This window comes from Vitis vinifera, chromosome 12 (genome assembly GCF_030704535.1).
Source record: "Vitis vinifera cultivar Pinot Noir 40024 chromosome 12, ASM3070453v1".
Taxonomy (NCBI): Eukaryota; Viridiplantae; Streptophyta; class Magnoliopsida; order Vitales; family Vitaceae; genus Vitis; species Vitis vinifera.
In genome coordinates this window covers 15,335,854-15,347,897 of record NC_081816.1, presented here as the reverse complement: position 1 = coordinate 15,347,897, position 12,044 = coordinate 15,335,854, and the positions used below count along the sequence as shown (strand labels likewise).

The following is a 12,044-nucleotide window of genomic DNA, read 5'->3' as shown; positions in this document are numbered from 1 at the left end:
CTTTGATTGCTTGTTCTAGGTTAGATCAATTTCACTGTCTTCCTTATATCCGTAAAATAATAGCTTCAACACTAGTCTTGTATCTTGACACAAGGATGAAGATATTGGTAGAAACTAATGTCCGAAGAGCCTGTAAAAGAAAGTGGTCTTGTCGCAACCAAAGTTTATAACTTGGGTTTGCAATCAACGTCGTAGTTGGACATCATCAACCTATTGATTCCTGAATCAAGCATATTAAAATTGATCATCATTTTGAATGTTCCAGGGAAAGTAGCTAATAGTTCTTTCACAATTTTCTCATATTTCAACTTAGGATCAACTAGCTGATATTCTTACCATGCCCATAAGTAATATCTTTTGCAAATCAAGATTTGGCTCTATAATGAAAGCACCATTTCGCAGCAGCATATAACAAAAGTAGCAAATTCCAATAATTAAGCTTAATCATGATAGGCTTGATACTTGTCATTCTCAAGTCTTTAATTGGGAAAGTGATTGTAATATTAGGTGTATGATATTATGTATTATAGGGTGTATACTTGTCATTTTCAGGGTATTTTGTGATATTAACAAATGAGAAAACTACATGACTGCCACATATTACATAAATACATGTGTATCAAGTAGTTGTTCATTCATTTGATGCACACATTGACCATGTTGAATAACGCGATTCTTATTTTAAGCACTAAAATTCTTATGATATCCAAACGTATATACGCCTTAGGTGTGTCTACATACACCCCACCAATATGAGCAATTATATTTGGTATATATAGAGAGTTGGTATGTATTAATATTAGACAAAAGAAACAGGATAATTTCCACTTTTTGACTTGGAGATCATCAACCTCACCAAGAGTGGGTATCCTTCACTATCAACCCATCCACAAGCTCCTTTTTTTTTTTTTTTTTATCAAATATGAGTCAGCTATATATCTTTTGATTAGCATCCAAGTATATATGATGTGTGATAGGTTTTGAAAAATTAATTTATTAGCTTATGCAAATTGATATATAGATAAATGATGGCTACAGTATGATCACTTTGGGAATAAATAAGATTAAAGCCATGTTGTTTTTTATTGATGGAAATTAATCTGTGATGCGATAGGGTCAATTAATTGCGGAGCACACCTTGTAAATCTCACCCTCAGTGCTAGTCGATTACTACCCAAAAAGTACTTTTCTATAGCTTAAAACTAACTGTTTTAAACACTTTTGAGAAGTAGTTAATACCTTTTAACTCAATTGGCACATTAAGGAACCTAGCAAGGGTTACTAATCAGTTTTTGGCAAGTTTTGGTGTTTTTGGTAGCTTTTTTATCATTGAAACAAGCCAAGAATGAGGGAGAATTTGGTGAAATCCATGGCAAAGCAAGTTAAAGCTCAAATACATGAAGAATCCAAGCTTTGGAGCACTTCATAGCCCTTTTCCAAGCCAATCCGAGATGCAAGGAGGAAAACCAAAGGAAGAAATCTAGCAACTAGAATTTTTGCATGGCTGTGCAAAATTTCGCACACCATGCAAAACCACTTGAGGCAACCAAAGGATTTTGCACACCATGCCAAATTTCACATGGTATGCGAAATCTTCCTATGCACCGACTCCGTTAGATTTTTATCTTCAGATATTTTGTGTAATTTCCTAGTTTCTCCTTGTAACCAACCTAGATATTTTATTTTATATCTTTTTATATATCTTTTAGGTAGCTGATATATAAGGAGGGAGACAAAGGGATGAGGGATTATGTATGTTTTCATAAAACACTTGTAAAATTCCTGTAGTAAGAAATATACAGAGCTTTTGCTCTACCTTTCCTTCTCATTTTGTTTTCATTTTTTCTTTCTAGCCAAACAACATCTAAGGATGATTTCTCAGGGGATGAGTGGATAGGTCTTACGTTTCTTGGAGTGATGGAAGTTAGGTGAAGGACCTGAATGCAAATGTGGGAGTTGTCCTTGCTTTAAATGACAGTAGTTGTTAGCCATCAATGGTTTTTATTTCAAGGTTTAACTTTAAATCCCTTAAAATCCCCTTGAATGGCCAATACTTAGTAAGCTTTTCGGATTCTATAGATGCTTATTACTAGATCCATGGATGTCTATTAGTTATCATTTACGAGCCATTGGAAGGTGGTTCAAGGTGAAAGTCTTTAGTGTTTGAAGCCATTAATGGGAAGCAATTACCATTTCTCATGAAACCTTTGGATCAAATCTTAATTGCTAAATATAAAACCGGTTCGGGAGATAACCATCCTTTATGTAATTATCCCCAACGCGATGAGAAGATCCGGAATCTCTCCCTTTGCCTAAGGAACCCAATCCTAGTGACCTACAGCTCCAAGAAACCTTTTCTTTGTAGTTAATTTCACCTATTGTTTTTTCTTAACTTAAAATCAATCTTTGCAACCACAATTCCATTTTCTTTAAAAGCTAACTTTCATAAGAAAAAACATCATTTTATTTCCTTCATTTAAGTCAGTTGTACGATGAAAACCCATCCATGTGGACGATCCTAGAGCCACTATACTATGTTAGCTATGCTACCCTAGTGTAAGGTGATTTAGGTTTTATAAATTTTATTGATAACACCCGTCTGAGCCAGAATCAAATGGCATGACTGCAATGGGGACGAATCACCAGTCTTGATGCTAATGTTACTCATCTTCACCATGGACCTTCCAAACTCCACGTTGAGTTCAATGCCTATAAGCCTCTGATGCCTAGGAAGCGTTGCGCGTAGTTCCTGGTGGAGACATCTTCCAACAACTTCTGATCCAATTGCAGGATTCCTCGCCCACTCTTCAGGTTTTTAAAGAAAGAGGCGTCGAAGGTGTTGGGGCTACTAGTGTCTAGTGCAACACGTCGACTTGCATCACCATTTTGAGGGCAAAGTGCTTGTAGTTGAGGAATGAAGGCAGGGTCAATGGAGGGGTCAACACCATTTCCAGTTGTAGTGTTGAAGTTATAGAGTCTGTCCTTGAAGAATTGGCATGCTGAAGTTCCAATAGCGTGACCGTTTGTAATGTATTCACATATGTGTATCGAGTTAATTTAGGTATATAGACTCTGGTGAAGTAGAGCTAAGAAATTAAGCTAAGTTGAATAATTATGAGTTTGATACAAAGGTTCTTACCAACAAGAGAAACAAGATCTTGATCATTGAGACCTTGTCAGTGAACCTCAGCTTTTGGAGTTCAATGGAGTCACGGGAGGCTGGCAAATTGGCAGTCTCAAATGCTAATGAAACACAATCGTCTCTCCGCCTTGTGGGCACCTTCCAGCTTGCTCCTTTGGTCTATGTAAAACATTGGAGCAGCATAAGTAATAAGAAGGCATACATAAGGCATTGAATATTGTAATATGAGGAGATCTGCCATCAATCATGTATATATGCATACTAGAAGGATAGCATCACAGGCAGCAAGTGTCATGCCCCAAAACCTACTCCAAGGGCATGATGGGCATTTCATAGTTCAAGCCCACAGGCTCAAAGGGCACAAACATTCATATTGTAACTGGAAATTTACCAATTACCAAATTCATGTTCAGAGTAGTAGGACAAAATTCTAAAATCTCCAAGTATCAACTTTAAAAAAAACTAACACATCGACCAAAGTGTTATTGTCCAAATAACTCTAAATTCAAGTGATTTAAACGGGAATTAAATTTTAACATCTAAACAATGTCCAAAATAAAGTTTAAACCAAAATCTTAACAAAGAAAAATTCCCCAGCCTAGCCATCACTCCTTGCCTAAATTGAGAGTACTTGAAAAATTATCAACGAAGGGACATGAGTTTAAAGCTCAATAAGGAACATCAATGTAGTTTCATGGATCAAACATTTTCAATCATGCTTGCAAATAGGAAATATAACATATACGTATTTTCATAAAAACTTTTGAGTTCAAAATACTAATACATTCAAACTTTTCAACAAAACTTTCTCATATCCATTTCAAAACAATTTCTCATCAAAACCAAATCAAATACATTCAAAATATCTTTACTCTGGTTATCATATGACAAATGGTGCCCAATTAGGTGGGACTTCACAATTGAGTAACCAGTTTCAAACTTGTTCCATTTAAGGTGAACAAAACCAAATGTCAACAATTATATAACCCGTTGACTAGGGCCATATAATATCAACTATTATAACCTGTTGATTAGGGTCGAATATGTCAACAATTATAACCCGTTGACTAGGGCCATAGAAATGTCAACAACTATAGCCCATTTACTAGGGTCATAGAAACCAGAGTCAAACACTTAATTTCACTAATTCAAACTTGCAAAACAAAATATCATATCTTCAAAAATTTTCAATTTTCATAAACAAATAAAATTCTAAAATATATTTTCCACACAAAACACATATTTGATCCATGCGAAAAGATAAAAATAATATTTTTACACATTTCAAAATATAATATAAAAAGTAAATTATTTTATTTTATAAAAGTTCGCATTAATTTCCCTTACCTTGAAGAAGCACTCAAAATTTTGAAGTATTTAATTCTGAAAAATTTCCTTCTCACCTAACATAATATCATACACAATATTGATTATTGATTATTTATTTAAATACATAAATTTGAAAATCCTAAAAATATTTCATTTAGTATTAGGGATCCTAATTAATTTCTCATGCTAATATTATTACTACCCAATATTATTTTTTAACTTACTAAACAATAATAAATTAATTTAGTGAGTTTCCAAATTATTGTAAAATTTATTTTCTTTCCTAATCTTACCCTCGCTATTTTTTCTTTATATACTTAAATTAAATTAAAACCTATAAAGGAAACTATTATTATTATTAATATTTCATTTGTTAGCTTAAAACTAAATATTATAATTTTTATTAATTTTCAAATTCAATACATAACCAACCCATTACCCCCCTATCTTCATTACAAGCACAAAGCCCTAAGAATAAAACAGTAAACCTTATGTTTCTTTTTATTATTTTTTATTATAATAATATATTTACATAAACAATCATTTCCAATGCCTAAGTCAACACCTTGGCAACACGCGCATACTCCCTTTTTTGTCTTTTTTTTAATCCCACGACATTGTAAAGTGCCACCTCCACGCCTCTCATTATATTTATTTTTTTATTTTTTATTTTTCACACAGTATATACATCTACACGTGTTTTTTTTTTAAATCTAAAGCCTACACAAACGATTTATTTATTTATTTTCTAAATCTAAAATTTCTTTTCTTCCATTGATTTTGTTTTTTATTTAATTGAAATTTTCCTATTTTTATCACAAATTAATCCACATTCTAAATTTACAGTCTTTTGATTTAAAAATTAATTTAACAAACCCTAATCTAGATTGAGATCTTCCAAAGAATATCTAAAGTTTTTAAAACTAATTAACGAACATAAAATATTAATTTAAAGATTAAAATCTTACTTGAAAAATTGAACTTCAACCCTAAGCCTCCAAATCTTCAACCCTATGCTCCTGATCTTTCTGATTTCTATGTAAAAGGGTTTTCTGAATAGAGAAGATAGGTAAAAGCTAATTTATATCTAGGAATTTTAAATACAAAAAGACCTTTTTATCCTTATTTAATTACTTTAATTAATTAATAATTTTTCAATTACGATTTTATCCCTAAATTGGGTTTGGGGCATTACAGCAAGAGCAAGAATATCAGCGCATGAGACCATTCCAGGACAGGCGGCTTCCAGCCGGGTCATGGCATCATCAATTATTTCATATCCTCTCAACAGGCTGTTGGGTCCGGCAGTTCTTTCAAAGGAAAAGTATGCAGTATTTTAATTATACTTTTTACCCATTCCTTCTCTTTTATGTATTAATCTTTATCTTTTGACAAAAAATATATATAAACCAACATTAGATGAATAAAATAATTAAATCAGAATGCATGATGGAAAGTTATAAGTTCATGTTCTTTCATTGACGGAAAGTCAAATGTTGAAATTCTCAAATCGGCTTTGAAGTAGCATTTGTTATAAATAACGTTTAATTAATTTATTTAAAAATTTTGAATTCATTTTTTAATTGTTAATTGTTATGAATAATCTTTAATTATATAAAAGATAGAAAGACTTTTAAAAATAAGAGATTTGATGTTAAAAATTAATATTTTAAAAGATAAGGAGATTTCAAGTATTTGATGGTTTAGGGAACTAGTGAATTGACAAAAAAAAAAGTTATAAAAAGTTACTTAATATTATATTATGAAGTCCTATTTATTAATTATATTATTTTATATATATATATATATATATATATATATATATATATATATATATATATATATATGTATGTATTTTACCAATTATTATTTTATATTTCCTTGATTTTTAAAGGATTTTTAAAAATATTATTATCTTATACATTTAACTAGGTTATTAAGTTAGCACACTAATTCAAGTCTGGACCAAAAGATTTTATTATTTAAGTTTATTAATTTATTAAACATTCATTTATTGAGGTTTTACTATGTATAGAAAAACTCGTTTAAACAAACACAGAAATGTTAGATTACGTGGAGACATGAGTTTTATAAAATATTATACTATCCATATATTAAATTATTTGGGTCTTTTCATTTATTTATGATAAACTCAATAGAAGAAGTTATCAACAATCCAATCAGCAGGATGTCCTTCATTCGCATGGTACTTGGAAGTACACTAATGAAGATAACACCAAGCAGATGAACTTCTATCGACTTTAATCTAGATCCCAGCTACATGTGGGTATGGCAAACCCATCCACCAACTCTATTTGATTATTTGGAAGTGATGGATGAGAAGTTGAACTAACAACACAAAGCTCTTTCCAATCCCAACAACTCAGCTCAGGTCCCCATAATCTCCCAAACGCTGCATCACATAAGCAGTATCCCTCATCTATAAAGCCCCAAAGCCAACCCTTGTATGCAAACCATTCTCAGAAGAAACTTCTACCCTCATTCAAAACTCTCTAGTCTTTTTTAGCTATTCAGAAATGGCTCGTCACCATGAACCATCCATTCTGTTGCCTCTGCTGCTCATCACTCTGTTCCTAATGAGTGGCAAAGAAGTTCTTGCATCTCGTCACCTTCTCGAAACCACACTGCCTACGGTTCCGGAGCTTCCTAAGGTAGAATTGCCACCTCTTCCTACACTCCCTACTTTGCCTAAATTTGAACTGCCACCTCTTCCCAAGGTTGAGCTTCCACCTCTGCCTCATGTCCCAACTCTACAAGAGCCCCAGCTGCCGACTTTGCCCAAGCCTGAATTGCCAACCGTTCCACATGTCCCAGCTTTGGAGAAGCCTGAACTGCCTAAGCCCACACTGCCTACCATCCCAACCCTTCCAAAGGACATACCCTTCCCTTCTCTTTCCCCACCCCACTCAACCACTAGCCCTTGAGCTTTTCCAGTGCTGAGTTTCATATCATTATCGCAGTCTTACTAGTTTTTCGGATGGACTAGAGATTAATATGGGAAGGAATCCTTAAAAGCCAGGGTTGCACCCTGGCTCATATGTATGTGGACTCTGTTTTCTTTTATAGTTTTCTGTTGGCATGTACTGATTTGTGATTGTGGTTGATTTATGAGGGGGCGTCTGATGTGTGGAACTGGGTTCTGTTTGAAGTTACTTGTATACTCTCATGGTTGTTAATTATTTATGGTTCAGCTCTTGATTAGATGCTCATAATATCCAGAACAAAATTGATCAATTAATGGAGCGGTTTGCAACAGCCCAGGGTGTGTTTGGGCATCCCCATCACCCAATTGTTGTCATGAAAGGGAGGCACAAACCATTAAATGATAATGAAGCCCTGATGACTATCTTGTGAGAATAATAGTTTAATAATAATAACAAGAATTATCACAATTATTTCATTTCAAAACCAGCAACTTATTTATAGGGTGCAACCACTGTTTTATTTGTTGTGGTCTCCCATTACTATGTCTACATTCACACTTCCACTGGCATAATAAATGGTATAAAAGTTTCCTCATACTCAGTAATTTCAAACTAGCGGGTAAGCATATTTAGCTCACATCTCAAAGGACGTGAGTGAAAATTGCATGTACTTGATATGGAGATTGCTACATCTCTTTCCTTCGAGACTTGGTTCAAGTTTAAGGTTAGTAGTGTTTCACTCATAATTGTTTTTTAAAAATTTATATTTTGCAATTTTTTTGTATGTAAATGTTCTTAATAATTTGCAATGCTTTAGGATTTTAATATAAATTAATTAAGATTAATGAATAAAACAACCAAATCTATTCACAACCAATGCCAATCTTTTTGCTAATGATTGATGTAATCATACTTCAATTTAAAATTTGTGTCACTATAACCATTAACACTTATAAGGTAGGCATATATGGGATCTATATTTTTTATTCTAATTTTTTAGTAGAATCAAATATTTGATAAAGTCCTCGTATGAATTCAAGCATCCTATAAACTATCATATATAACTTCTCTTCATAGACATGTCTATTTCACCAAACCTCTCTCTGAGACGGTGCCTAGATTGTTACTCCTTTCATGCAGGTTGGAACTAACATGACAAGGAATTTTGCTACCTTAGGATCGTTATAGTTATGACCGCTGTTCACTGGGGCTTTGGTAGCCAGCTCCCTTGTCATCAAGTCACCAACTTCCTTGACCTTTTAGCATTAGGTAGGTGTCAACCCCCATACATGGTCTTACAACTTTGTCAATACTTATGTTTTTGGTAAACAGTTGCCCAAGCCTAGTCACTACGTCCCCTTTATGGGGAGGTACCCCTTCTCCCAAAGTTAGATTTGAAAATTGAAGCTTATCATTCATATTGTATTAATTTCCAACATTATTATCAAACTCATAATCAATCCCTGAAAATCGAAACTTATTATTCATATTGTATTAATTTCCAACATTCTTGTCAAGCTCATAATCAATCCCTAAAAATCAAAACTTATTATTCATATTGTATTAATTTCAAACATTTTTATCAAGCTCATAATCAATCCCTTTCACAAATTACAAAAATTGGTCTCTTTACTTGGAGGATGACCTTTTAAGAATGTCCAATAAAAGAAGTAAATTATAATTATCAAGCTTAATTACAATAATCTTGATACTTATCATTTTTGAGTTTTTAGAAAAATAATTGTAATACATATGTAATTATTTATTATTCATTTAGATTCTAGATTGATACAATTATTTATATAAATGATTTTTAAGAATCAAAATCTTTCTCTTCTTTTCTTGTTAAACAAATTTTTATTATTATTTACAATGAAGAATCAGGGTATTTTATGATATTAGCAAATAAAAAAACTATATGATTGCCACATTCATACATACATACATATATGTGTATCAATTAGTTTACTACAAAAAAAATTAAGTCTTACCGATCCACTTAGATTTACTTTTGGGACGGATTTAAACTATTGTAAATTTTTAACACATCTACTCTATCACAAATTGAATTATCTGTTACTTATATATATTTATTTATTGATGATAATTACAATACCAAATACCTGTCGACAAAAATATTATTGTAATGGATTTAAACCATTACAAATGTTCAACTAATATAATCTATCACAAAAGAAATTTACTTGTAAAAAAATAAAATAAAAAGTGAACTTTTATAAACACTTTTTTCAATGAAAAATACTATTCACTAAAACAGTGTTATTATAGTGGATAATAATACGACACATAAATTATTCTAAAAGTAATTGTTGTTTTATGAATATACAATATTTTTACCATAGTTTATGATAAATATGATCTAGCTAGTGATAAGACAATTTGATGATTATTTTTTTGGTTTCATACAATATTTATAAAGAATATATATATATATATTTTTTTTAATGACAATAGTTTTAGCATTTTAATATTTTTAATATTTTTGTAACTATTTTTTTTTTTTTGGTTTAGTGGAAATATTTTCAAATTTTAAATAATTTCTTGTTAAAGGATATATATATATGATGATGAATTTTTATGGATGTATTGAGAAATATTGGTGGATTTTCTGATATAAAATATAAGTAAGATAAAAATTGGAGAAGCTTGAACTGCCAGAATTGCCTCCTGTGTCCCATCTCCCTGACCTGCCTAAGCCCACACTACCTACCATCCCAACCCTTCCAAAGGACATACCCTTCTCTTCTCTTTCCCCACCCCACTCAACCACTAGCCTTTGAGCTTTTCCAGTGCTTAGTTTCATATCATCATCACAGTCTTATTCGATTTTCCCGACTCATATGTGTGAGGACTCTGTTTTCTTTTATAGTTTTCTATTGCAATGTACTAATTTGTGATTGTGGTTGATTTTTGAGGGGGCGTCTAATGTGTGGAATTGGGTTCTGTTTGAAGTTACTTGTATACTCTCATGGTTATTAATTATTTATGGTTCCGGTTTATCTCGTAATTGCCTTTTGAAGTGGAACTGAAAGTACAAACAATAATCTAGCTTTTGATTAGATGCTCATAATATCCAGAACAAAATTGAGTTAATGGAGCGCTTTGCAACAGCCCACGGTGTGTTTGGGCATCCCCATCACCCTATTGTTGCCATGAAAGGGAGGCATAAACCATTAAATGGTAATGAAGCCCTGATGACTGTCTTGTGAGAATAATAGTTTAATAATAATAAGAATTATCACAATTATTTCATTTAAAAACCAACAACTTATTTATAGGGTGCAACCACTGCTTTATTTTTTGTGTTCTTGACATCAAGTTGTTTGGGAGGCCACTTAAAATGTACAATAAGTGAGAGGACAATGTTGATGCTAAATCAATTGGGGGTGATGCTTCTCCTCGTCGTAGCAGAGAAGAACTGGATGCAGTGGTGCAAGATCGACTTCTCCTTTCTTCCTTGCAAAAGATGTTCAGACACACCCTTCGAAGCCCAAGTCAGATAATTAACATGAAATTGAGAGATTGCCCCTTTTCTGGAGATAGAAGAGGAGAGTTGTATCATGCATACCTCGATTTTGGGTTGTAGAAGGGTTTTTATAGTGTCTGGAATGGCGTCACATTTGTGATGAGGTGGCCTCTTGACTTTCATAGTCATGATGGCGACACAATTTGTGACAGAGCAATCATCACTAGTTAGGCGGTTGACAGGGACTACCAGTAGGGATGACATGATAGTTCACTCCTTACCTCAGTCTGCAGAAAGTATGGCGCAACGTGTAGTAGTTCGCATGTGAAAATAGGGTGACGTCCCGTCGAGCATACTCCTGGCATAGTGGAAATGATTGCTCGTGGGAGTGGGTTAGGAAATCTACTTGGAATGCATCATGCAGTGATTCATCCCCAATTGGTGTACTCTTGATTGAGTCCTCAGACGGGAGTTATCAACAAAATTTATAAACCTAATTCACCATATACTAAGGCAGCATAGCTAGCATATTATAGTGGTTCTAGGATCGTCCATAGGGATGAGTTTTCATTTCACACATGATATTAGTTAAAGAACTGAAATGGTGTTTTTTCTTTTATGAGTTAGCTTTAAAAGAAAATATAATTTTGGTTGAAAAAGGATTTGGTTTTAAGCTAATCAAAGAATAGTAACTGAGATTAATTACAAAGAAAAGGTTTCTTGGAGTTTCAGGTCACTAGGTTTAGGTTCCTTATACAAAAAGGGAGATTCCGGATCTTTTCCTTGCATTGGGGATTTGACCTATAGTTATCTCCCGAACTGGTGTGTTATAGTTGCTTCCCATTAATGGTTTCAAACACCAAAGTCCTCTCACTGATTCATCTTGCAATGGTTCATACCTCTCACCTAGTATTGGCCATTCAAGGTGATCCTTAACCTTGGATTACCCTTCAAAAGCTTGCAAGAGATAACTAATGGATGTCTCCAGGGAGTCCGAAAGGCTTACCAAGTGTTGGCTATTCTAGGTAATCCTACCTTTAAACTACCTCCCAGAGGCTCGCAAGAGATAACTAATGGATCTTATGGATGGAGCCCGAAAATCTTACCAAGTGTTGGCCTAGGTGATTTTAAGGGATTTTAA

At 33.1% G+C, this 12,044-nt stretch overlaps 1 protein-coding gene and 1 pseudogene across 1 annotated transcript; one reads left to right on the top strand and one right to left on the bottom strand.

The window, feature by feature from the left end:
* Positions 1-1,116: 1,116 nt before the first annotated feature.
* LOC100250335 (peroxidase N1-like) lies at positions 1,117-5,729 on the bottom strand (annotated as a pseudogene).
* Positions 5,730-6,948: 1,219 nt separating this feature from the next.
* Positions 6,949-7,701, top strand: LOC100854898 (protein PELPK1). The gene has a single exon (XM_003633309.3). The coding sequence runs from the start codon at positions 7,009-7,011 to the stop codon at positions 7,414-7,416; it is 408 nt and encodes a 135-aa protein (XP_003633357.1). The 5' UTR covers positions 6,949-7,008; the 3' UTR covers positions 7,417-7,701.
* The last annotated feature ends 4,343 nt before the right edge of the window (positions 7,702-12,044 follow it).

Excerpts from the sequence above, each read along its gene's own strand:
- LOC100854898 (XM_003633309.3), top strand. The coding sequence starts at position 7,009 with ATGGCTCGTCACCATGAACCATCCATTCTGTTGCCTCTGCTGCTCATC.